At 39.2% G+C, this 27,840-nt stretch overlaps 1 protein-coding gene across 1 annotated transcript; it reads left to right on the plus strand.

Moving 5' to 3' along the window:
* Positions 1-5,838: 5,838 nt before the first annotated feature.
* Positions 5,839-27,676, plus strand: LOC117433181 (E3 ubiquitin/ISG15 ligase TRIM25-like). The gene is made up of 12 exons (XM_059016107.1): positions 5,839-6,450; positions 8,728-8,823; positions 10,565-10,798; positions 10,953-11,112; positions 11,400-11,465; positions 14,086-14,601; positions 19,033-19,634; positions 19,815-19,910; positions 21,241-21,474; positions 21,565-21,724; positions 21,855-21,923; positions 25,041-27,676. The coding sequence occupies exons 1-12, from the start codon at positions 5,860-5,862 to the stop codon at positions 25,580-25,582; spliced, it is 3,366 nt and encodes a 1,121-aa protein (XP_058872090.1). The 5' UTR covers positions 5,839-5,859; the 3' UTR covers positions 25,583-27,676.
* The last annotated feature ends 164 nt before the right edge of the window (positions 27,677-27,840 follow it).

The following is a 27,840-nucleotide window of genomic DNA, read 5'->3' on the forward strand; positions in this document are numbered from 1 at the left end:
TGTGCAGAGGACATGTGTAAATTCTGGTGCATGTCAGTAGGTTTACAGAAGAGGTCAGTCTCAATTGAACCTTCTTCAAGTTTTACTATGGTATCTAAAAATTATATTTCTTTTCTTGTCCATCAAAGGTCCACCTTAATATTTCTCTTTCTGATTTTCTAAGTAATTGTTCTTCCCATTTCCCCATGTATGTACTGGCAAAATGCATTCCTAATTTAGATCCTATTGCTGTACCATCGTTTTGTTTGTAATTCTTATCAACAAATGTAAAATAACTGTTTTCTAAAACTATGTTATTTGTGTTCAACACTTCTGCTGTTGGTATTGATTTATCTAGTATATTCCGTAGTGCTTTTTGACAAGCTTCTAAAGTTTCTTTACGAGGGACACTTGGGTAAAAGGATTTTACATCCATGCAAAATAAAATTATTTTCTCTGAGAGGTTGTGTGATTCAAGTCTTTTTAAAAATTGTGTTGTATCCTTAACATAGCTTGGTAATTTCTCAACATTTATATTTAACTCCAAGGTTGTAGACTGAGCCACTGCTTTCAAAACATAACCACGGCCACATAAACTCTCCTACACCCCAACGATAATTATCTATATACATATATTTACACAGCACCTCATAACACATACCTTCACCCACTAACACCAACATCAAATCTCTCCTCTTATTCTAGGGTTTTAATAAATGCATGTGATACATTTGCAGTTCATTTCGGTGATTGGGTTGTAAAATTTCATAATTTACTTTACCACCCATGAACACCTATTTTATACACCCATGACCATGTGTTATTTTTGGCAGGGAAGATAATTGAAGGTTTCCCTGACAACCTAAAACCACATTCATAATAATACACAACACATTTAAGTAATAACAATAATGTTACAAAAATACAATAAACATAGGGGCTGGCATACCCCGTCACACGTGGAGATCTTTATTGCTGTATCACTGGCATTTAACTCAAATACACAACTTAACTTGATCCTTAGTGTAGAATCCAAAAGGCTCTTTCATGAGATTTCATGTTGCCATTGTCTTTGTCAATAAATTCAATAACTCTGCATTGGTCATGCTACTATTCTTGTATTACCTTATCAGTTCACCTTGACAATGCATGCATATCTGAATTTATTTAAAAGTGCTATGCCAGTTTCAGTGGATATTAAGTGGATGTCTTGCAATTTATTTTTCCCAGAAAAGTCAGAGGCTGATGAGTGTTTGTTTTTATGTAGTTTGTTCTTAGTGAAAGGATGGTAAAGAAAACAAATCCACTGATTTGGGTACAACAAACATACCTGTGTACAATACAGTAGAACCTGTCACATCCTATTTCATTGGTTCCAGGGATCCAACTTATATGTTATATGATCCACTGTAGTTGCTTTATTAACAATGTCAGGTACATCAGTGTGTCTAAAACACAACAGTACGGTACTGTTGAAGGTATTACTATACAAAGAGAACCAGTGACAATTATTGCAAAACAAAGCACTGTAATACAGTATTTGGTCACTTACAAGACAGCATTCAAAAAACAGTCCTTATCGTGGTTTCTCAGGCCATGCCACAGTAATCCAACTGCGACAGGGTGAAGAGGTGTAAAAGGGGTGAAGTGTGCCTCCTGACCAGTGGAGGTGTTAATGTGACTGCTTTCTCTTTCCTTACCAAGATGGAACTGTCAGTAGAACTAGTGTCGGGTTGTGGCGGCCATCTTGATAAGGACAGTAACACAAGTGTTTCAGATTTTCTCCCTATCAAGACGCAGGCTGATAAAGATTGGATAATAGCGATTGATTATTATTTATTTCTTAGCAGACACCGGTTATCCAGGGTGACTTACAATTGTTACAAGACATCACATTATTTTTACATACAATTACCCATTTATACAGTTGGGTTTTTTACTGGAGCAATCTAGGTAAAGTACCTTGCTCAAGGGTACAGCAGCAGTGTCCCCCATCTGGGATTGAACCCACGACCCTCCGGTCAAGAGTCCAAAGCCCTAACCACTACTCCACACTGCTGCCCTGAAGTATATAGGGAACTGTGTCAGCTGTTGAGAGTTAGAACATAAGAAAGAACATAAAGTTTACAAACGAGAGGCGGCCATTCAGCCCATCTTGCTCGTTTGGATGTTAGTAGATTATTGATCCCAGAATCTCATCAAGCAGCTTCTTGAAGGATCCCAGGGTGTCAGCTTCAACAACATTTCTGGGGAGTTGGTTCCAGACCCTCACAATTCTCTGTGTAAAAAAGTGCCTCCTATTTTCTGTTCTGAATGCCCCTTTATCTAATCTCCATTTCTGACCCCTGGTCCTTGTTTCTTTTTTCAGGTCAAAGAAGTCCCCTGGGTTGACATTGTCTATACCTTTTAGGATTTTGAATGTTTGAATCAGATTGCCGCGTAGTCTTCTTTGTTCAAGACTGAATAGATTCAATTCTTTTAGCCTGTCTGCATACGACATGCCTTTTAAACCCAGGATAATTCTGGTTGCTCTTCTTTGCACTCTTTCTAGAGCAGCAATATCCTTTTTGTAACGAGGTGACCAGAACTGAACACAATATTCTAGGTGAGGTCTTACTGATGCATTGTAGAGTTTTAACATTACTTCCCTTGATTTAAATTCAACACTTCTCACAATATATCTGAGCATCTTGTTGGCCTTTTTATAGCTTCCCCACATTGTCTAGATGAAGACATTTCTGAGTCAACATAAACTCCTAGGTCTTTTTCATAGTTCCCTTCTTCAATTTCACTATCTCCCATATGATATTTATAATGCACATTTTTATTGCCTGCATGCAATACTTATACAGTATACAGAATACAGTTTTCTCTATTAAATTTAATTTGCCATGTGTCTGCCCAATTCTGAATGCTATAGTTTCCATAAGTTTACATATAATAAAAGTCAGGCTTATTGGTCTGTAGTTAGCTGGTTCGGTTTTGTCTCCCTTTTTGTGGATCGGTATTACGTTTGCTATTTTCCAGTCTGTCGGTACAACCCCTGTTTCAAGAGACTGTTGCATGATCTTGGTTAACGGTTTGTAAATAACTTCTTCCATTTCTTTGAGTACTATTGGGAGGATCTCATCCGGCCCAGGGGATTTGTTTATTTTAAGAGCTCCTAGTCCCTTTAACACTTCTGCCTCTGTTATGCTAAAGTTATTTAAAATTGGATAGGAACAGGTAGACATGTGGGGCATGTTGTCCGTGTCTTCCTTCGTAAAAACCTGTGAAAAGTAATCATTTAATATATTTGCTATTTTTTTCTTCATCTATGATCTTGCCATTTGTGTTTCTTAGACATTTAACCTCCTCTTTGAATGTTCTCTTACTGTTATAATATTGGAAAAACATTTTGGAATTGGTTTTAGCCCCCTTAGCAATATTGATCTCTATCTCTCTCTTGTCCTTTCTAACTTCCTTTTTGACTTGTGTTTGCAGTTCCAAGTACTCTTTCTGTGTACTTTGTTTTTGGTCCCCTTTAAACGCTCTGTAAAGTGCCTTTTTTCACTGAATATTTTTTTTAATTGATCTATTAAACCATTTTGGCCATTTTGTTTTAGATTTAGATTTGTCTACTTTTGGGATGTAATTGTTTTGCACATCTAGTATGCTTACTAATGCACTGTAACATTTTAACATTACTTTTCTTGAATTAAATTCAACACTATTCACTAATATCTGAGCATCTTGTTGGCCTTTTTATAGCTTCCCCACATTGTCTAGATGAAGACATTTCTGAGTCAACATAAACCAATAGGTATTTTTCATAGATCCCTTCTTCAATTTCAGTATCTCCCATATGATATTTATAATGCACATTTTTATGCCTGTGTGCAGTACCTTACACTTTTCTCTTTAGTTCGTATTAGGGTACAGGAGGAAGAGAACGGGTTTATGCCTTGCTGTGATAAGAGTACAATTGCTTGATTGTTCTTCCTGTGAGAAGGAACCACATAAGGGACTCTTCCGAAAGGCGGCCCAAGAGGTCGGGACCTGGAAGATTTGGCTTGTCAACCTGACAGTACTACAAAAGAGGAATAAACCCAGCGGCTCTACCTGCCCTTCTGTTTATGTTTATTTTGTTGTTGTTTACCCAGTTTCATCGTTTTGTGAAATTTTCATATAAACTTTGCTACCCCAAGAGGGCTCTAGCTCAATGGCACCCTGTGTCCATTAACCAAATACCGGTATATTTGTTTAATGCTCCATCACTCCCACTATATTTTTTTGCACTGTGGGTGATAACCCGATACAAAAACAACATCAAGAAACAAACACAAACTGGCTTTGGAGGTCGACGAAAAATCTTGTTTCACCTTTTTAACAGTATAATAAAAACTACTTTCTAGTTTTCGGTTATTTAACCTTATTAAACTGGTCAGTTACCTGAAGTGACAGCATGTAAAAAGTGAAACTGAATTCACAAACGCTCTGTCTTTTCTTTTCATCTGCAGCGGAATCCATTCTGTCCTGCTACTGTTTGTGACAGGGTACACCCCGCCCCTATGTATATATGTGTATTTTGTATTATTATTATTATTGTTTTGTAATTGTATGACGGTCAAAAAGCCTGTCATCTATTATTGTTCTATTGGTTTTACTCTTATGAAAATGCATGGCCGTCAGCTAATGAGTATTGAATTGGCTATCGGCCATGCAGATTATTAGACCTGTGCGTATGTGGCCAGTTCCAGATTAATTGAATGATTTGTTGATATGAAGATGGTCACATATATAAAGGGACATCACCACTCACGGGCGGTGAGAGGTGTTCGAGAGATACACAAAGAAACTGATGAAACCAATTGCTACCTACCTACCTACCTACCTGCCTACCTACCTACCTGCCTACTTACCTACTTACTTACCTACTTGCCTACCTGCCTACCTAACTCCCTTCCCACCTTCCTGAAGGGTACTTGTATTTTGTTTGTTTGTGTTTTGTTTATTTTGGCCAACGTGCCTTGCTGTTTGACTGTTGAGAGGTGTTTATTATTTAATACAAATCCTGAGCACAGCTGTGTCTCAGTTACCCGCAGTGCTCGTGTTGCTGCATTCATTTCCTGGTCTGACGTCACTCTACAAGCCAACCTCCCACACTGTTTTAGACCCATAATAAAATGTGCATTGATCAGTTTCCATCAGTACCGTTCAGTTGGTATCCTATCTTACAGGATCAAATACGACAGGATTTGTATTAATAGAGGGGATAGTATCTTACAGGATCAGATATGACAGGCTCTGTATTAATAGAGGGGATTGTATCTTACAGGATCAGATATGACAGGCTCTGTATTAATAGAGGGGATCGTATCTTACAGGATCAGATATGACAGGCTCTGTATTAATTGAGGGGATCGCATCTTACAGGATCAGATATGACAGGCTCTGTATTAATAGAGAGCATCCTATCTTACAGGATCAGATATGACAGGTCCTAAGCATTTGTAACTATTAAATGCAACACTGCAGAATGATTTGATGAAGGGCTATTTTTGCTTAGTTCAATCAGACAAGCCCTACTTATACTTAATTTTTCCACGTTTAACCTGCAAGAATGTTCACCACAATTGTATATGACCTCAGACGGTTTACGTCTGAGGTCATATACAATATAGACGGTTTACTACTTAGAAGTGGAAAAGGATCATTGTGATAGTGCCATAGTTAAACTCCAGTTCCATTCACAGCTCTCTCCTCTCTGCTTCTCTCACACTGTTTCAGCAGTTTCTACTCAGCCTGCTTTTCAAAACCTGGCCTCAGTCCAAACCCCACCTCTTAGAGCTTTATATAACTCCAGGAAATCAGAAGCACTTTGTTTGTTGTGAAACAAGAATGGCAGAAGCTAATACTCACATAGAAGAGGACCAGATTATCTGTCCAATGTGTCTGGATTTACTGAAGGATGCAGTCACCACTGCATGTGGACACAGTTACTGTATGCAGTGTATTAATAACTACTGGAATCAGAGTGATCATACGAGTGTCTACAGCTGCCCCCAGTGCAGAGAGACTTTTAACCCAAGGCCTGTTCTGCGCAAAAACACTGTGCTGGCTGAAGTTGTTGGAGAATTCAAGAAGAGAAGACTCAATCCTCCTCCTGCTCAAAGTTATGCTGGACTTGGAGATGTGCCGTGTGATGTCTGCAGTGGGAGTTCAAAGTTCAAAGCTGTGAAATCCTGTTTGACGTGCCTGGCCTCTTACTGTAAAACACACATCAAGACACACTATGAGGGTGCTGCTTTCAAGAGGCACAAGCTGATCAATGCAATTGGAAATCTGGAGCAGAAGCTTTGTGCTGAACACCAAAAGGTTTTGGAGGTCTTTTGTAGAACTGATCAGACTTGTATTTGTTTGTTGTGTGCAGACAAGGAACACTGGAGCCATGATACTGTCTCAACTGAGACAGAAAGGACTGGGAAACAGGTAAGGGTTTAAACCATTTCCTTGTATGTTTTGCAATGTTATACACTTTCCCTTTACATCAGGCTGTTGTAGAGGTGTGATTCTTTCAATATATATTAATAGCAATATAAGGAATTTTAAAATTTCAAGATAAAATTTAAAATTTTATCTTGGTTTCGATCCTATCTCTCAAACAGGTCGCAATTTGCTAAAATAGAGGAGACCTTTTTTTTGTCAACGGTTACATGCGGGGTCCCACAGGGCTCCGTTCTTGGCCCAACTCTGTTTTCTTTGTATATGCTGCCTATGGGCAATATTATTTGTAGCTAGGGTTCATTTTCATTGTTACAGTAATGGTACACAGGGCAGCAGTGTGGAGTAGTGGTTAGGGCTCTGGACTCTTGACAGGAGGGTCGTGGGTTCAATCCCAGGTGGGGGACTCTGCTGCTGTACCCTTGAGCAAGTTACTTTACCTAGATTGCTCCAGTAAAAACCCAACTGTATAAATGGGTAATTGTATGTAAAAAATAATGTAATTGTATGTAAATATAATGTGATATCTTGTAACAATTGTAAGTTGCCCTGGATAAGGGTGTCTGCTAAGAAATTAATAATAATAATATATTTATCCCTGAAACAGGGTGACACCTTGACTGTAAATATTTTGAGAACCTGTCTTGCTAACATAAAAAATGGATGCTTGAAAACTTTTTAATGCTAAACTCAGATGAAACAGAAGAGATGATTCTGGGATCTCAGAAGCAACAAAGTAATATGTCTCCTTGGTGGCTTCCCTTATGAACTTACAGAAATTTATGTGTGATCTTCGACCCAAATCTTTCTTTTGAGACACAACAGAAATATTACTAAAATGTATTTCATATCATCTAAGAAATATCGCTAATTGAGAAGTATTCTTTCCCACTCAGATACTGAGAGATTGATGCATGCTTTTGTATCTTCTGGAATTGATTATTGTAATGCCCTATTCTCTGGTATTCATAGCCATGTTATATCTCGACTGCAACTTATAAAAAATGCTGCAGCTAGAATTTTAACTAGGACTAATAGACAAGATCACATTACTCCTGTGCTAGCATCTCTGCACTGGCTTTCGGTTTGATTCAGGATGGAATTTAAGGTGTTGCTTTTCACCATGATATTTAATGATCTTTTAATACCATATATTCCTAGACGCCCACTCAGATCACAGAATGCCCGGTGGTAGAGCATTCAGTTATAGGGCCCCAAAACTCTGGAATGATCTGCCTAGCTCTGTAAGTCATCCAACAGGTCTCCATACACCCTGTTTTCTGTGAGAAGACACTGAGTTGTCTTGACTGGCAATGGTAAAATCATCCATCACTTTCCCCAGTACTTCTGTTTTTGGGTGTAATCATGGAACTGTTCTGGGATGCAGGGCAACATTTTTGCAACAGACTTGATTTTGGTTTTGGCAAGCAGGCGAGGATTTAGAAGTTACAGAACTGGCAGAGAGACTGCGGCACCAGCAATCTCCAAATACATGCAGATGGTGCTAAATGCAATAGTTATTGCAGAATTTTAACGGCGAGTATCCACTGCACACGTAGCCATTTTTGTTTAGTGGGAACCAGGAATATTCTTATGACGTAATATGAACGAGAGAGACCAGGGTACAATGGTACCCCGGGGTACCGCGTAGTGTCTCATTTGTCATTTGTTTTTTATTCATGTAAAGCAAAATTTTATTTTGTGAAAGGCACTATATTATTTAGGGGTTACATGTATCTGATGAATGTATGATGAATGATGAATCTGTTCATGTTGTATATTGTGAGCTAATCAGTAGAATGTTCTGGTTCATCATGGCTTTCCCATGAATCTCTATTTCATATTATAATATTGATTTTACAGAAACCTTGTTATTTAAATTGGACAAACAAATACTGTAAAACTTCCACTAAAACCCTGTTTACATTTTTATTTTCAGCCTATGTGCAGTATTAAGTGTAAAGATAAAACTCCCATCATCTAAACTACTTCTTAAATGTTCATTAATACAGGCAAGATATGGCAGTGTTTTTACAAAACTGCATTTTATTTCAACAGAATATTCACTTTATTAAGTACAAGAAAACTTGAAACTCAAACCACCTGCTTCCCCTATTGACTGCTTTCAGTCAGTAACATACTAGAGTAAGGCATGGAAACTAAGACCTTCATTTAACCTGCTCTGAAACAGCCTGTGTTGGGTGTGACAGTTTATCACTCAATGCCCCATCAGAAATGTTACTGTGTCACTGTGTTTCTACACAGAAGCAGCTGGGAGATACACAGACAGAAATACAACAGAGAATCCAGGAGAGACTGAAAAAAGTGAAGGAGCTGAAACAGGCTGTGGAGTCACTGAAAGTGGGTATATAAAGAGGGTTCATTCAATATAAGTTCATAACAAAACCATGTTTACTTAGTTAAGGCCATGGCTCAATGTGACAGAGATCGAATGGTGGTTGGTGTTAGATCTCCCTCTCGACCTGTGAGGGCACTGTGTAACAGGAACAGAGTGCCCTTAAGTAAATGGCACAACAATTTATTCCGTAAGGTAGGTGGAAGTTGGTCATTTAGGAAAGGGGCGCAGCTACGGTATCCAAACTCTGTTTTTAATAGACTACCAGTTGCTCGATCCGGAGCTGTAGCGAAAGCCATCATAAACCCGGACATCACTTTCACCCCTGCATTTCACGGAGAACTGTAATACACCACTTGCACGTATTCTCTATCACTAAGAACTGTGTTTGTGTTTTGTGTTTTGTGTTTAGTGTTGGTGTGTAAAACTGGACTTTTTGGTTACGGGTGAATCCCGGGGAATTACAAATACTGAGTGATACACGCCGCTGTATCACTCCAACATTATTGTTTGCCATAAGGCTCTGGACATTGTTAATTAAATCAATAAACACCCTTGCACCTTTATATTCACTCTGCACTGCACTCACCTGTATTCATTCACCACTTTGCCACACTCAACCTTAACCTATAGGCCAAGGCTTCCCAACCCTGGTCCTGGGGACCCGATGTGTCTTCTGGTCTTCATTCCACCTGAGCTCTCAATTACTTAACTAGATCCTTAATTGAACTATTCATTTGCTTAATTAGACCTTTTTAATTGTTCTCAGCACCTAAAAAGTTGCAGAGTTCAAGTTACTTATAAAATGTAATAGCTAACTTGAAATCTGCAACTGTTTAAGAGCTGAAAACAAGTAAGAAGGTCTAATTAAGCAAATTATGAGTTAGATTGAAGGTTTAGTTAAGTAATTGAGAGTTCAGTTGGAATAAAAACCAGAAGACACAGGAGGTCCCCAGGACCAGGGTTGGGAAGCCCCGCTATAGGCCAAATGCTAAAGCTAATCCATGTTTAGTACAGGGGTGTCAAACTTAGTTCTGGAGGGCCGCAGTGTCTTCTGGCTTTCGTTCCACCTGAGCTCTCTATTACTTAATTGGTCTAATTATTCATTAACTGGACGCATTTAACACTTTTCTTCAGGCCTCAACATGTTTCATAGGTAGTGTACCTAATAGATCAGTGATGTTAATTGAGAGCTTAAGTTGGAATGAAAACTAGAAGACCCTGCGTGGGGCCCTCAAGAGCTGGAGTTTAACACTCCTGCTTTAGTATGCAATACAGCAGGGGTCCACTCCAGGTTTAACAGGTAAAATTATATAATTACCTACTTCAGGGTCTGGATGGAGATTTATTTGGTTAAATTAGAACAGGGTTGGAACAAAGACCAGGAGTGGAAGGACGAGGTTTGACCATACCTGCAATACATGGCTGTGGGCAGCATTTTCCACAGCAAAAACATTCAGATCAACTTAAAAGTAGCTATTGTTGCAATATATGTCCAACAGAATTTGCAGCTTAATTAAAAACTTAGGGCTTCATTCTTACACTATTTCTAAGGAACTTTGTTTGTATATAATATGTGCTCATACATTTTAGCTGTGGAAATTAGAAATAATCAAGTTATAATAAAAAGTTCAGCCATACAATATGTAGAGCCGTATTCAGAGGCATTTTATATCTCAGGTATGTGTACAATTCAGATTATCCTGTATTCTGATATACATTTTTAATGTGTTTTCTTTCACTAAGAGATCTGCATGGAGAGAAATGCAGGCCAGTGACAAGATCTTTACTGAGCTGATCCGATCCATTGAGAAGATCCACACTGAGGTTATTGAGCTGATTGGAGCTAACGAGAAGGCTGCAGTGAATCAGGCTGAAGGACTCATGAAGAAACTGGAGCAGGAGATTGCTGAGCTAAGGAGGAGAAACACTGAGCTGAAACAGCTTTCAGAGACAGAGGATCACATCCATTTTCTACAGGTAACATCACTGCTTGTTAGAAAATCTCAAGTACATAACTGGGACGGTTTCAGACAGCCCTCTCCAATTGAATGAATCCTTGCTTTTCCCCAGGAATGTTTTGGACCCCATTCTGTTTCACTGAAAACTCCTTTTCTCCACTTTCCTGTTGTAGAATTTCCAGTCTCTCTGTGCCCCTCCTGAAGCTGGAGACTTACCCAGCGTTACTGTCAATACAGATTACTCTTTTGGGGCTGTGAGGAAAGCTGTATCTGAACTTAAAGATCATATTGAGGACTTCTGCAAGGGGGAATTAGTCAAAATAACCACAACAGGTTGGTGTGAAATAGATTCCTTTGGCAGAGATTTCTCAGATTTAAGGAGGGATAAACCAATACAGAATGCTGTATATGAAACCTATATTCTACTATAGAAGCCACAGATACGTCTTTAGCTGGGGTTTGACAGGGTTATATTTAGTACATACATAAATATATTCTGTTAGATTTATTTTCATTTGTATTAATAACATGACAGATTGCTGTTGTAGTCATTTGTTATGTATTAATTCTAGTCATTTGTTATGTATTAATTCTAGTTTTCTCTCTTTTTTTCTACCCAGTGAATGCAGTTCCAGTTTACAGTCTGCAGGCTCCAGAACCAAGGAACAGAGCTGACTTTTTAAAATGTAAGTTTTTTTTTTACTTGTCCAGCTAATATGTTCTGATACGTAGATAATAATAACACTATGTAACACAGTTTTTGTTCCTGGGTAGTAAGTGTTATTTCCTAATTGCTTATGCCTCAAAAGTATAGAAAATGGCTATTATTCCCCACAAACTTTGCTTTTGTGACCAGGACAGTGATATTTTGAAATTTACCTATTTCCAATGAGAAAACGGGCGAATTTGTGTCTTTTCGTTCACATAAAGTCAGAAAAAAACAACATATGAATCCAAATTAACATGTATTTATACTAAAGTAATACAAAAATGACTACAAAAGATTTAGAAGTGAGTAGTTTTTCAAGATTTACGATTATACTGTAAATCACTTTCACGAATCAGCCCCCAAATGTAGTCTCCCATCATGTTCTCGTTATACTGTCCTTGGTAGCGGCGTTCAAAGTCCAGTATATCCTGGTGGAAGCGCTTGCCTTGCTCCTCCGAGTACGCTCCCATGTTCTCCTTGAATTTATCAAGATGAGCATCAAGGATATGGACTTTGAGGGACATTCTACAGCCCATTGTGCCGCAGTTCTTCACCAGAGTCTCAACCAGCTCCACATAGTTTTCGGCCTTGTGATTGCCCAGGAAGCCCCGAACCACTGCGACAAAGCTGTTCCAAGCCGCTTTCTCCTTACTAGTGAGCTTCTTGGGGAATTCATTGCACTCCAGGATCTTCTTTATCTGTGGTCCAACAAAGACACCGGCTTTGACCTTTGCCTCAGACAGCTTATGGAAGAAGTCTTGAAGGTACTTGAAGGCTGCCGACTCCTTATCTAGAGCTCTGACAAATTGTTTCATAAGGCCCAATTTGATGTGCAGTGGTGGCATCAGCACCTTCCGGTGGTCCACCAGTGGCTCCCACTTGACGTTGTTCCTCCCCACAGAGAACTCGGTCCGCTGTGGCCAGTCCCGCCTGTGGTAGTGTGCCTTGGTGTCCCTGCTGTCCCAAAGGCAAAGATAGCAGGGAAACTTGGTAAAACCGCCTTGGAGACCCATCAGGAATGCCACCATTTTGAAGTCTCCTATGACTTCCCAGCCGTACTCATCATACTTCAAGGAGTCCAGCAAGGTCTTGATGCTGTTGTAATCCTCTTTGAGGTGCACCGAGTGAGCCAGGGGAAGAGACGGGTACTTGTTACCATTATGGAGCAGCACGGCTTTGAGGCTCCTGGATGAGCTGTCAATGAAGAGGCGCCACTCATTCTGTTTACAGGCGATTCCGATTGCCTCGAACAGACTGGTCACATTGTGGCAAAAGCAGAGCCCATCTTGACGGGTGAAGAAGCTGGAAAAAGGTTGGTGACGCTTCCTTTGATCTGCGACTTGCACACTTTCATCCAACAAGTTCCACTGCTTGAGCCTAGACGTCAAAAGCTCGGCATTGGACTTGGTGAGACCAAGATCTCTAATCAAGTCGTTGAGGTCTTTTTGGTTGGGGCAGTATGGGTTTCTCTCCTCAGCTCCACCTCTGAAATTGTCATCTGGATCTACGACGTATTCCTCGCTCTCTGACTTGCTGCTCTCTTCTAAAGACGGCTGCTCTCTCTCCGGAGGAATGGGTACGGGGAGCTCATGGCAGTGTGGCACCGGGGCGATGGATGAAGGAAGGTCCGATACGTGATAGAAGGTGCATTCTTGCCAGTCCGATGTTTGGAAGGGTCCACCATGCAGAAGTAGCAGTTGGTCAGTGGGTTCCAGCCAAATTCTTGGGATAGCGAACTTCATGGCTCTCTTTTCCCCTCTGTACCATCTTACAAAAATACATTTATTTCACCCATGACTAATGTGTAAGAGATTCTCGCAACATTTTTCATATATGATATATTTTTTCAATAACATTGAAAATTGTAAAACATTTTAAAAACTTTTACAATTTTAAAAATTTTAACAAATTTTTAACATAAAATTCCGAGCAACAATTGTCCATCTTACCTTCCAGAGTTTTTTTGCAGTGCTCGCAGGTGAAATGAGGTGCCCAGGGTTTGTCTTGATCCCCGACAGGCATGCCGAAATATGCCTTGTAGGCCTCACACATCTTAGCAGATGCTTCCACGGAGTACTTTTTCGCTCTTGTCTTGATAAATTGGCCGCAGACATAGCAAAATGCGTCTGCCGGATGCTTGCAGCCTCTTGATGCCATCTCAGAAAAATGCAGATATGTATCCACTTAGGCAGCTGGAACTGAACTGAACTGGTGGGCTTAAGGCCCCTGTATTTATACTACTATTTATATTACTGGAAAGTTCTAGAAAGTTCTAGAAGTTACTCCAAGTTTACTCAGCACTGAATCTATCTGGAATGTTCTGGAAAATAGGTAAATTTCAAAATATCACTGTCCTGGTCACAAAAGCAAAGTTTGTGGGGAATAATAGCCATTTTCTATACTTTTGAGGCATAAGCAATTAGGAAATAACACTTACTACCCACCCACGGTGTGATATATAATTTAGTGTTGTGGTGTCCCTGAAAATAAGCAGGATGGTCTGTTCACTCAGGAGGCTGTGAAATGAAATGTACTCTCCTGTAATACTTTGAATCTGAATTTTAAAATACTTTAAATCTTTTCTTTTCTTCAATCAGATTCCTGTCGGCTCACACTGGACCCCAACACGGTGCATAGCAAGCTCTGGCTTTCTAAAGGGAATAGAGAGGTGACACTGAGGACAGAAATCCAGCCCTATCCTGATCACCCAGAGAGATTTGACAGTTACTGGCAAGTGCTTTGCAGAGAGGGTTTGTCTGGGACTCGCTGTTACTGGGAGATTGAGTGGTGTGGAAACGGGACTATTATAGGAGTCACATATAAAGGAATCAACAGGAAAGGTAAAGATGTTTCCTGCATCCTTGGCTACAGTGACAAGACATGGAGTTTGCGGTGCTCTGGCTCCAGTTACTCTGCCCGACACAATTACAAGAAAACTGCAATAACTGCCCCCTACTCACCTACAATAGGAGTGTATCTGGACTGTCCTGCCGGCACTCTATCATTTTATGGAGTCTCTGACACAATGACCCTCCTGCACAGATTCCAAACCACATTCACTGAGCCGCTCTACCCTGGGGTTTGGGTAGATGATAATTCCACAGTAACAATCCGCCAGCTTAAATAGATATTTTCTTTTGTATTGAACCCTCTGTCTTTCCTTTACATTCTTTGGGTGAGGGGAATGTTACAGTGCCCATGTGGGTGTGGCCTGGTAAAGCCACCACACCTCCAGGGCTGTCCTTGTCCTCCAAAACCGGTAGCTCACAACATCCGCTCTGGAGCTCCTGGAAAGCCCCCTAAAGCTTAAATTTTCAACATGTGCTCACGGAATCATGAACAATGATTACAACTATCTGTTTTAAGAAACATGCTCTATGAAAAGGAGATGCCTCACAGCACAGCAGAAATACCAGTCTTGCTACTACGTGTGTGAAAGAGAGACATGGTGTGAGTCACACGTTGTTGAAAAGAATGTTGCTTTGTTTATTAAACAAAGTTAACAATTCAATGAAGCACAGTGTAACAGGGGAAGTGTTACATGCATGGGTCATCACTGAATAATAATAAGTCAGACACAGACCACCTGTGTTCATTGACAAGCCGCACAGGCATGCAGATTTAATGAACACAGGTGCTGCCACTAGGGTACCAGCAATGACAGCCCTAGGTTCAGATTTAATAAAGAAAACAAAAGAAAACAAAGTGGTTTTATTTTTAAATTGATAATTACAGCATAAATGTATTTATGTGAATTAGTTACAATACATCCATGAGGTGCCAGCAGAGTCAGAGTTATGAATCTCCAGCTATAATCTTTATTTATAAAACGGAATGTTTGGATGCTGCACGCTGATTGGCTGTTAAGGATTTTTAACCCTGCACAACAAAATGCACAACAAAACTTATTTTTGCCGAAGCACAGTTCAATTAATAAATGATCAATACATAACATATCAAACTCGCAATAAATATACACATTGTTGTGAGAGGTCTTTTGAAGTTTTTAAAAATGAGTGACATTCCTTTCATCACATTTGATCTTTTCGGAGGCATGATGGTAGAATGGCCAGAAATAAAAAATAAAAAAAGCAAGACACAAAGATGTAACAAGTCAACAACTTCATGAAATCAAAGAAAACTAAAATTCTTGGGCAGCTTGTGTTTTTATTGATTTGATGAAATATAAAGAAATGGTAACTGACTTAAAAACAGTTTGTCTTGAAAATGTCAACGGTCTGTCACGATAATTCTATGCTGCAGGTGTGCTATTCGGCTGGTCAATAGCATTCAATTGTGTTGTTAGCCTCCGTGTTGGTCTCAATCGCTCCATAAACAGTGCTGACATATACCGCAATGATAGCCTGTTAGTGACCAAGCATTTAAAAATGCCAATCATGTATTTTTGTATTGTTGGCTTCTCCAGGTCAGTGGTAGTAATGTGTGGATAGTGGACTTTTTCTTTCCCTCCTTTTCTGTATCTTGGCATTTTTAAATGATGACAAAAGTGTTAGCCTCTGTGCCACCAACCCAACTACAGCTCTATGTTAATGCAACACAATGCATGCCCTGTCGTGTGTTACTGTTATCCCTTACTTTACAAGCAGCTGCGCTGAGTGCACGTGAGCGCAATACACCAAAACTCCCTAGTAAAGAATACATTTTAGACACCAAAACTATTGTGACAGAGTGGTTCATGGGACGTATGGTAAAGTGTGTAACAATGCATACGTAAGTAACACAATGAAAACAATCCTGTTTCCACAATGAGTAACTGTCTGTAGTGGTGTAAAATGGCTGCCGACTAAAAGACTACATTTCCCAGAAGGCCATAGTCAAAATGGCCAAAGTTAATTGTGTACCAGGACACAGGTGAGTCTTGTTAGGGAGGGGTCCTGGCTGTATAAAGCCAGCCTCGAATCCAGTTCAGAGAGCGATTACCAGGGAGCTGGTTGTGGAGTGAGACATACATTGTTTAGGAAAGATCACTGTGAGTATTCAAGAACTGTTACTGTGTGGGATAGTGGTGCTGTTTGTAAAATGACCAACCTTTTTCTGTACAAGGAAACAGCTTAGCTGTCCTGTCCTATTATTATTATTATTATTTATTTCTTAGCAGACGCCCTTATCCAGGGCGACTTACAATTGTTACAAGATATCGCATTATACATTATTTCACATTATACAGATATCACATTATTTTTACATACAATTACCCATTTATACAGTTGGGTTTTTACTGGAGCAATCTAGGTAAAGTACCTTGCTCAAGGGTACAACAGCAGTGTCCCCCACTGGGGATTGAACCCACAACCCTCCGGTCAAGAGTCCAGAGCCCTAACCACTACTCCACACTGCTGCCCTATCCTACATAGGGACTTGTGTTTACTTAGCACTCCTTGTTGTAGTAGGTTTTTGTTTATTTTTGTTTTGCCAACTAACGACTGTATATAATAAACGTATGCTGTGGCATTTCACTGCGACTCCTGTGTTTTGCATATTTCTTACTGTAGTTTGCCTTGGCCTTCGGTCACTCTATCACAGTGTATATGTCAGAGTTTAAACCTTTTTTTAACGTGGAGATATTCTCCATGTATACATTTTCTTCATGCTTCTGGAGCTGAGTTTTTTTTAAAGTCTGAAATTTTGGGTTTGCAATGGGATCTATGAACTATGCTGCCACTTCCTTTCTGTAATTATGTAACCTTTCCACAAACCACCAGAAGGGCACTGGCAGACAACAGATTGAGAACCACTGCCCTAGACTAACCCTGCTAGGACCTTATCAAGATTGCTTCCTAGGACACAGACCTCACCTGTGTAACATCCAAAAATAGTCTGTGCTACAACAACTACATATGGGTAGTAAATGGGTAACATTTGAATTGATTATCTATTCAGGGATACCAAGAAATGTTGTGAGTAAAAGGTTTGAGTGGGGTAAAATGGAAAACACATTTCCCACATACAGTAATAGTACAGCATGGACAAGCACAATACAGTACAGAAATGTCTTCATCCAGACAATGTAGGGAAGCTATAAAAAAGGCCAACAAAATGCTTGGATATATAGTTGAATTTAAATCAAGGGAAGTAATGTTAAAACTTTAAAATGCATTAGGAAGACCTCATCTAGAATATTGTGTTCAGTTCTGGTCACCTCGCTACAAAAAGGATATTGCTGCTCTAGAAAGAAAGCGACCAGAATTATTCTGGGTTTAAAAGGCATATCATATGCAGACAGGATAAAATAATTGAATCTATTCAGAAGACTACGCAGTGATCTGATTCAAGCATTCAAAATCCTAAAAGGTATAGACAATGTCGACCCAGGGGACTTTTTTGACCTGAAAACAGAAACAAGGACCAGGGGTCACAAAAGGAGATTAGATAAAGGAGCATTCAGAACAGAAAATAGGAGACACTTTTTTACACAGAGAATTGTGAGGGTCTGGAACCAACTCCCCAGTAATGTTGTTGAAGCTGACACCCTGGGATCCTTCAAGAAGCTGCTTGATGAGATTCTGGGATCAATAAGCTACTAACAACCAAACGAGCAAGATGGGCTGAATGGGGCCTCCTCTCGTTTGTAAACTTTCTTATTTTTTTGTGTTCATTATTTATATATATATATATATACACACATATACATATATGGTTACCATATGACTCCATGTACACTAGAACAGTTTGGGCAGTTCAATGCATGTTGTGTGTTAGACCAAAAAAGCTAAGGCATGCCACAGCACACAGCTGTATCCAAGGAAGACTTTTACACTGATGCTGAGATTTGATTAGATAAGGGGAGAAGAGATAGAAAATAAATGACTGCTTCCAAGGCCAGAGCTGAGCGCCACCTTCTTACCCATGATTTGTGCTTTATGTCAGTGCATGTCAGGCCCTAAAGCCAGTGTTAATTATCATACCCTTTTGACTAAGTGAACAGCTGAAAAGTATATTTTGAAATTGAGATTCACTTTTTGTGAATGGCTAATGTCACATGTCCAAATAAATTAAAATGAAAATGTATGCTGGTGTTATTTAATGGCCATTTAATCATTTATCAAGTAAATAGCACAAATAGAACACAACAGTTCAATGCAATAATAATTACAACTGCCGTTTGTCGTATTTATTTCATTTATTTTGTTCCTTTAAAAAGTTTCCTACTGTAAACATATATGGTATTTTTGCAGTTTTCCCATGGTTATGCTGTGCATTCACCATAGTTTGCCATGGTTTACCATGTTTTTTTAGAACCTTCACTATACCTCTCTAGGCTTTACTATGCTCACCTATGCTTTATTACACAATACTATGCTTTTACTATGGGAAACTTCAACTGTTGACATGTGGAATGGTTACTGTGATAGTGTCGTATACAGACTGCCATTCCCAACTCTTACCTCTCCGCCCCTCTCACATTGATTCAGCAGTTTGTGCTCAGTCTGCTTGTCTAAACCTGACCTCAGTCCAAAACCCCGCCTCTTAGAGCTATACTCAATTCCAGGAAATCAGCACAGTGAAGTTTCGTTTGCAGTGAAATCGTCAGGCTCTCTGTCTCACTGCAGCAGAAATGGCAGAAGCTAATATTCAGGTAGCAGAGGAGCAGTTTAAGTGTTCAGTGTGTCTGGATATATTCGAGCACCCTGTCACTATTCCATGTGGACACAGTTTCTGTATGAAGTGTATTAAGAACTACTGGCATATTTGCGATCAGTACAGGTGCCCCCACTGCAGACAACTTTTTAACCAAAAGCCTGTTCTTGGGAAAAACATCATTCTGGTTGAGTTTGTGGAGAATTTCAAGAAGGCAAAGCTCAATCCTCGCAGTTACGCTGGTCCTGGAGATGTGCCGTGTGATTTCTGTACTGGAAGAAAGATAAAAGCTGTGAAATCCTGTTTGACGTGCCTGGCCTCTTACTGTAAAAAGCACATCAAGTCTCACAGTGAAGTTGCTGCTTTCAAGAGGCACAAACTGGTCAATGCAATTGCAAATCTGGAGCAGAAGCTTTGTGCTGAACATCACAGAGTTTTGGACGGGTTCTGTAGAAATGATAAGACATGCATTTGCTGGTTTTGTACTGACAAGGAACACAAGAGCCATGATACAGTCTCCGCTGAGACAGAAAGGATAGAGATACAGGTAAGGGTTCGAACCATTTCTTTGTAGCTGTATTAAACATGATTGCGAGATTAAGAACCTGTTTAAAATGTATTCGGCTTTAAATAGGGAGTTTATAGCACAACCTGTTCTGAAACTCCTGTGCTGGGTGTGACAGGATACTGCTCAAGGCCCAGATATATCGCCTGTGTTTCTTCACAGGAGCAGCTGGGGGAGACACAGACAGAAATACAGCAGAGAATCCAGAAGAGACTGGGGGAACAGCTGGAGCTGAAGAAGAATGTGGAATTGTACAAAGTGGGTATTTTACAACATCTGTAATCGGTTTTTACTACATCTGTAATGGGTTTTTACAACATCTAAAATGGGTTTTTACACATCTGTAATGTTTTTTTTAGAGAAGAAAATACAATACATTCAATTCTCAATATTAGAGAACAGAACTCAGAACCATTTAGCATGATTTAAAATATCATACAAATATATATTTCTAGCTTTGAAAATAATATAATTAAAAATGTAATTCAACTCAACTGTAATACTGTATGTGTACTGTATATTATTTTGTAGGTGTTATGGACTTTACCCTTATAAAAGTTTACCATGGTATTTTTGTAGTTTTTCCATGCTTTGCCCATGGTTATACTATGTATTTACCATAGTTTACCCAGCTTTGCCCCATTTATTAATATCCTTTACCATACCTTTCTAAGCATTATTACACTTGCTATGTTTTTACTATGGTAAACTTAAGGGTTAGTTTAGCCTGTTTTTTAATATGCTTTACCATACCTCTCTGTGCTTTACAATGCTTCCCTATGCTTTACCATACCTCTCTGTGCTTTACAATGCTTCCCTATGCTTTACCAGACCTTTCTGTGCTTTACAATGCTTACCTATGCTTTACAATGCTTCCCTATGCTTTACCATATCTCTCTGTGCTTTACAGTGCTTCCCTATGCTTTACCAGACCTTTCTGTGCTTTACAATGCTTCCCTATGCTTTACCATACCTCTCTGTGCTTTACATTGCTTACCTATGCTTGATCATGCTTTCACTGTGCTTTATTACACTTTGCTGTGCTTTTACTATGGGAAGCTTGTACAATGGTAACCACATGACACTGGAGTGCCAAAAGAGTTCAGAGGTAATCATTTAATTTGGAGTATCCTGGAATGTTTGTAAAGAGACTGGTAATGGTGCAAGGCATTAATTCACTTGTGTGCTGCCATCAGTGTGTTTGTGTTCATTCTCTCCTGTCAGCTCACCTCTAGCATTGTACCACCTGCTCCCATGTGGGCAGGGATTTTAAACTCACTCTGACCATTTCCTATTGCAATTACTCAAACTAAAATGTGAAATACTTTAACACACTGGACTGTGTAAATGCAATAGAATATTAAATAGATAACCTTGCACCGAATCGTTACTACAGCCAACATGCTTTATTACACTTCGCTGGGCTTTTCCAAGTCCAGGATAATATTCTAACAGCGTTTAAACGTTTCCACAACATTTTAAATGTTTAATGTTTGTGAAAGAACACTACCTAAAATATTCTTTTATGATAAATATGTTTTTAGGTTCCCCAGACTGCATGTCTAATCTAATGTGTTCCTTCAATCAGCTCGATGTGAACAGAGAGGTAGTGGAAAGTGAAAAGATCTTTGATGAACTGATTCAACCCATTGTGAAGATCCGGCACGAGGTTATTGGGATGATTCGAGACATTGAGAAAAAGGAACTAACAAAGAGTGAAGAACCCACCAAGAAACTGGAGCAGGAGATTGCTGAGCTGAAGAGGAGAAACACTGATCTGAAACAGCTTTCAGAGACAGAGGATCACATCCATTTTCTACAGGTACACCTGAGACTCACTTTATCCTAGGAATCTGCCGTTAAACTTATATATTTGTTCACTGAAACTCCTTTTCTCCACTTGCTGTTGCAGCATATTCACTCAGTTATTGCCCTTCCTGAAGCTGAAGATATACCCGGCTTCACTGTCGATAAGGATATCTCTTTCGGGACTGTGAGGAAAGCAGCAGCTGAACTGAAGGGTCGCATTCAGGACATGTGCAAGGGGGAGCTAGCCATGATAACAAAAGCAGGTTGGTGTGAAATACATTCTATCAGTGGAGATGTGCATTCTATTAAAGCTTTATTGGTGATGTGTTAGGGAAACATGTAGCTCTATAATAATTTGTCTGCTTCAATTCTATTTCTCTTTTTTCTATCCAGTGAATGAAGTAGCAGTTCAGCAGAGTCTACTGCCTCCAGAGCCAATGGACCGAGCGGAGTTATTGAACTGTAAGTCTTTTTGAATGTCGACTGCAATGGTAACTTCCAAGTAGAGTGACACGAGAATGAAACTTCAGTCCTGTCCCATCCTGTCCTGTCAAAAATGCTCCTGTCCCATCCCATCCCATAAAAGAGTCATAATTTCCAATCCTGTACCATCTTGTCCTGTCCAAATTTTTCCTGTCCCGTCCAGTCCAGTAACTTTTTTTTTAAATTCCTGTCCCATCCTGTCCTGTAAAGAAAAATCCTGACCCATCCCATCCCGTGATAACAGAGATCAACTATTATTTGGAGGTACAGATATTTTTGTATTCATGTATAAAATTAGGGTTTATAGGGTTTTGCATTAAACACTACCGGTATACTACTAGTAATTTGTTTTTAGTTTTTTGCTTTTTCAGAAAAAAATACAGTCAAGCACGGGGTCTTTATAAGCACAATGTGCAATATAATGATGTAATATATAAATCTGGTAATATAAAAACAACTGTTTAGAGTTTTGTGCGGCAGTTTCAGTTTCTCAGCTCAGCTCAGAGATTTTAGTATGTCAATGCCACAATAAACTGTCAGTGAAATACAGTATTAAGAACCATTTAAAAAAATAATTGTATTGAAAATAATATTTCATAAACGTTCAAGGAGTATCCATCATTTATTTATTTATTAAAAATCGTAGTATTGTACATACCTCTTCAACATAGCGCCATAGCAGAACCTCCAAACTAGTAGCTGCTACGGCCAAATCGTAGCCGTTGGCATCTCTGCATTATTAGGGGTAATATTCATAAAAAACAAAAATGTGAACATTCTTAATATACTGTACATAAGTATATAGAGAGCGATATGTTAAATATATGCCAGTAGAAATCCACAGCGTTCAGTTATTCTGCTAGTATCATTCATGTATCAATATTGTTAACTAAAGGACTGACATAACTATACAATTATGGATAATATGAAATATTTTAAGTATCAACCTGTGTTAAACGTAAGGGTTTTTATTAACCATTCCATGTTGCCAAGATGGAGTCTCTCTCCGAGTTTGAACCTTCTGATTCAGAGGTATACGGCTCGAACTGATATGGGAGACAATCCCTGTTTTCTCTCTCTACATCAGATCCATCACTACATGATTCACATTCCATAACAGGTGTCTGAAATTGATAAAATTAGGCTACTCTCACTTTCAATGTCACAGTCAGCCATACTGGCAGATGCGGGTATCTCCCTCTGTGGCGTTAGTCTCCTGGCCCCAAACCAGGAAATGGAGAGCGCCCTCTGTGTATTTCTGGGTATTATTTGATTAATTGTAGCGTGATTAAACATAATTTGGTAAAATTAATGTGATTATATGAAGGACCTATGACATGGAATTTGACTTTGACCAAAAACATAAAAAAATATATTAACAGGTGTCACATAAGAACATAAGAACATAAGAAAGTTTACAAACGAGAGGAGGCCATTCAGCCCATCTTACTAACAACCAAACAAGCAAGATGGGCTGAATGGCCTCCTCTCGTTTAAACTTTCTTATGTTCTTATGTTCTTAAGTGACACCTGTTAATATAATTTTTTATGTTTTTGGTCGAAGTCAAATTCCATGTCATAGGTTCTTTAATGACTTTAAAGACCAAAAACAACCTTCCTTTCTGCTGGTGGCAGAGTAGTCCCATTCCTTCCCATTCCCGGAAGCTTAAATCCCATTCTTGCCCGTCCTGAGAGCTTCATTTTCCCGCCCATTCCAGTGAGCTTCACTCCTGTACCATTCCATCCCGCAACATTTAACATAATTTTTTCCCGTACCGCAGGAATCCCGTGGGTCCTGCAGGAGTTCCGTCTTCATGTCACTCTCTACTTCCAAGTCCAGGATAATATTCAATTAGGGCAGCAGTCTGGAGTAGTAGTTAGAGCTCTGGACTCTTGACCAGAGGGTCGTGGGTTCAATCCCAGGTGGGGGACACTGCTGCTGTACCCTTGAGCAAGGTCCTTTACCTAGATTGCTCCAGTGAAAACCCAACTGTATAAATGGGTAATTGTATGTAAAAATAACATGTGAAAAATAATGTAATTGTATGCAAAAATAATGTGATATCTTGTAACAATTGTAAGTCACCCTGGATAAGGGTGTCTGCTAAGAAATAAATAATAAATAATAATGAGTAAAATGAAGAATGCAGCCAAAGCCTGTAGTACCAGGCAGTGGAAACAAGGAATAGATCTTCACAATCAGTACTGTTGGTGCACCAGAATAGCGTGCCAATACTCATAGCTTCAGAGTATTTACCTTTAAGAAATGTGAAGTTGTTAGGTATTAAGGAATAAAACTAAGACAAAAAAATGTAATCCTCCATTTTCCATTGTTTGCAGAATTATTGATTATCAATCAATAACTACTAAATCATTTTTGTTTTTTCCTTAGAAATGCATCATCTGTGCAGTGAATCATGGGATTGTAGTCCTGGGCATGGTGTAATCTCTGATTAAACTCAACAGATAAATACATATCCCAGTTTCCACAACGGCAGCTCTTGCGTTAGTTTAAGGAAAAGTCACGTTTACATGATGAATCAGTTGCATTCATAAGAACATAAGAACATAAGAAAGTTTACAAACGAGAGGAGGCCATTCAGCCTATCTTGCTTGTTTGGTTGTTAGTAGCTTATTGATCCCAGAATCTCATCAAGCTGGCTAGATTCGCTAGCTTTGCATCATATTATTATTATTATTATTATTATTATTATTATTATTATTATTATTATTAATTTCTTAGCAGACGCCCTTATCCAGGGCGACTTACAATTGTTACAAGATATCACATTATTTTTACATACAATTACCCATTTATACAGTTGGGTTTTTACTGGAGCAATCTAGGTAAAGTACCTTGCTCAAGGGTACAGCAGCAGTGTCCCCTACCAGGGATTGAACCCACGACCCTCCGGTCAAGAGTCCAGAGCCCTAACCACTTCATTGTGAGTTTATATATAGCATCAGTAAAGTGGCAAATGCATTTGTTTAAGTCTATTTTGTTGGTTTTGTGATGCACAAATCTAGAGGTGATTTTCTGACTAATGATACTTTTGTAAAAGTCTCTCCTCTGACTGTCCTCTTCTCTTCACTCAGATTCCTGTGAGCTCACATTGGACCCCAACACAGTGAACAGGGTGCTGTGGCTGCATGAAGGGAACAGAAAGGTGACATGGGGGAGTACAATGACCCAACCATATCTTGAGCACCCAGACAGATTTGACTACTGGCCCCAAGTGCTTTGTAAGGAGGGGTTGTTTGGGACTCGCTGTTACTGGGAGATTGAGTGGATTGGGGAGGGGGCTTATATAGGGGTCACATATAAAGGAATCAGCAGGAAAGGAGATGATGTTTCCAGGATCTTTGGCTGCAATGATAAGTCCTGGAGTTTACAATGCTCTGTTTCCAGTTACTCTGCCTGTCACAATTACAGGGAAACTGTAATAACAGCCCCTCGCTCCCCCAGAATAGGAGTGTATCTGGACTGTCCTGCCGGCACTCTGTCATTTTATGGAGTCTCTGACACAATGACCCTCCTGCACAGATTCCAAGCCACATTCACTGAGCCGCTCTATTCGGGCTTTGGAGTTACCTGCAACTCCACTGTAACAATCCTGAGAGCTGAAGTAGACTTATAATAATGCATAAGTGGCACCCCGACATTTTTCAAATTAAAATATCCCCTTCAAAGCCCTAATGCTAATGATCTAAACAGTGACATAAACCTGAGCCCAGAAACCGATTTGTGCAGTGTGGTAAATAAGAGGATCTAGAATAGAGAAAACAACAGAGACAAACTGTCATGTAGGGATTCCATCACCAGGTTTGAACAAGCAGTCAGTTTTTCCTACAACAGTAGAAATTGAATTTGGTAGAAGACAGTATTATGCTTCTTACTTTCAATGCTATTATGTTCCTTGCCTGTTCTAGTTTCCAATCGACGCTGTCTCAAGCCTTGCAGCTCATTGTCAATTGGAATGTTACTATGATTTAACAGATAAAAGTAGTTCTGTTTGCATTATGCGATAGCAATGCAGTATAATCAATCACTGTATAATTCATAACAGAATCTAATTATATTTCGATAATTACGTTTAGTTCAAGGAGGCTTTTCACAGCACTAGAAAGATGATATTCCCACTCCAGGGCCCTGCACAGTATATGGTGACATGTCAAGTAAAATGACAGCCCTGACGACTGGTCTTGTCTACAGTGATGTGTGGGAGTTACACTGTCACTATGGGTTATTGATTAGCATCATCTATTCCTGGACCAGGTGCTACTTCATGTCTTATTGTAACTCTGTATTACAGCTATGCTGCTGTGCCAGTATAACATGCAAAACAAAACTGCATTGTGGACTGGAAACAATGACATTCTGAGAGGGTTATTTTAGGAGGGTTTATTAAACATTTCCAATTGTATTTAGAAAGAAATCATGACAGAATACCAAGAAAGCATGTTGGTAATCTTATGGGTATGTTTGTAATCCTAGGCTGTATTATTTCCAGTTATTTTATGGTTTTGTTAGTTGATGCTGCTCTTCAGTGCTGCGGGTAGTTTTTTTTTTTTTATAGATCATGTCATGTAGAAATAGGCTTGTGATAAGAACACAACGCTTTTTATGTTAGATCATTATATATAATCATTGTATTGATTGTGGGGATTTCCAACTCGGCTTCAAGATGAAATACAGCTGCAGGTGCTGTATGCCATTCAACTTGTTTAAAACAACAGCACCCTTTCTATCAGCTCACTGCTTTATACCACTGGACCCTCTTTCTATCAGCTCAGTGCTTTATACCATCCGACCTGTATAAAACAACAGCACCCATTCTATCAGCTCACTGCTTTATACCATCTGACCTGTATAAAACAACAGCACCCTTTCTATCAGCTCAGTGCTTTATACCATCAGACCTGTATAAAACAACAGCAGCCTTTCTATCAGCTCACTGCTTTATACCATCCAACCTGTATAAAACAACAGCACCCTTTCTATCAGCTCACTGCTTTATACTATCCAACCTGTATAAAACAACAGCACCCTTTCTATCAGCTCACTGCTTTATACCATCCGACCTGTATAAAACAACAGCACCCTTTCTATCAGCTCACTGCTTTATACCATCCGACCTGTATAAAACAACAGCACCCATTCTATCAGCTCACTGCTTTATACCACTGGACCCTCTTTCTATCAGCTCACTGCTTTATACCATCCGACCTGTTTAAAACAACAGCACCCTTTCTATCAGCTCACGGCTTTATATTATCCAACCTGTATAAAACAGCAGCAGCCTTTCTATCAATATTTTGTAAACCACTGCTCTTTATCACTTAAATTAATCAGGTCTGTGTAACAAAGAGACATCTGTCTGTAGCTGTACATTGGGTCTTATCACTCTGTCAATCACAGAGTCTTTATTAGGAACCACAAATTAATTTACTGAAACAGTTATCCGTTGTGATATTTCAGAGTCCAAATTCAGTATAAAATGTTGTATTTGAATGATGTTTTAAAAAATGCATTCCATATTGCACAGCATTTCGTGTATCAGTTGTTTTACATCTTAAGTTTAGTCATGCAATGCAACATCTGTTCAATAGAGAGCAGAATATGTATTGTCTTGGCTTTGTGCTTTTATGCTTTCAACGTGTAGCTTTGTAATCCTGTGGATTGAAACGTGTGTATGTCCTTGTCAAGTGGATGTTTTCTGTAAAATAAAACAAACATCTCATAAAAAAAGTAGTTTTTGTTGTTCTTACAATTTTAGAAATCCTAAAAGAGATAATAAATTCAATGACAATGACAAAGTCTTTATCAGTGTCTCATTCATGGCAAACATATTGACTAGAAGTCTTTCTCAGTGTCTTCACTGAATATTGAATGACA

Source organism: Acipenser ruthenus, chromosome 52, assembly GCF_902713425.1.
Source record: "Acipenser ruthenus chromosome 52, fAciRut3.2 maternal haplotype, whole genome shotgun sequence".
Taxonomy (NCBI): domain Eukaryota; kingdom Metazoa; phylum Chordata; class Actinopteri; order Acipenseriformes; family Acipenseridae; genus Acipenser; species Acipenser ruthenus.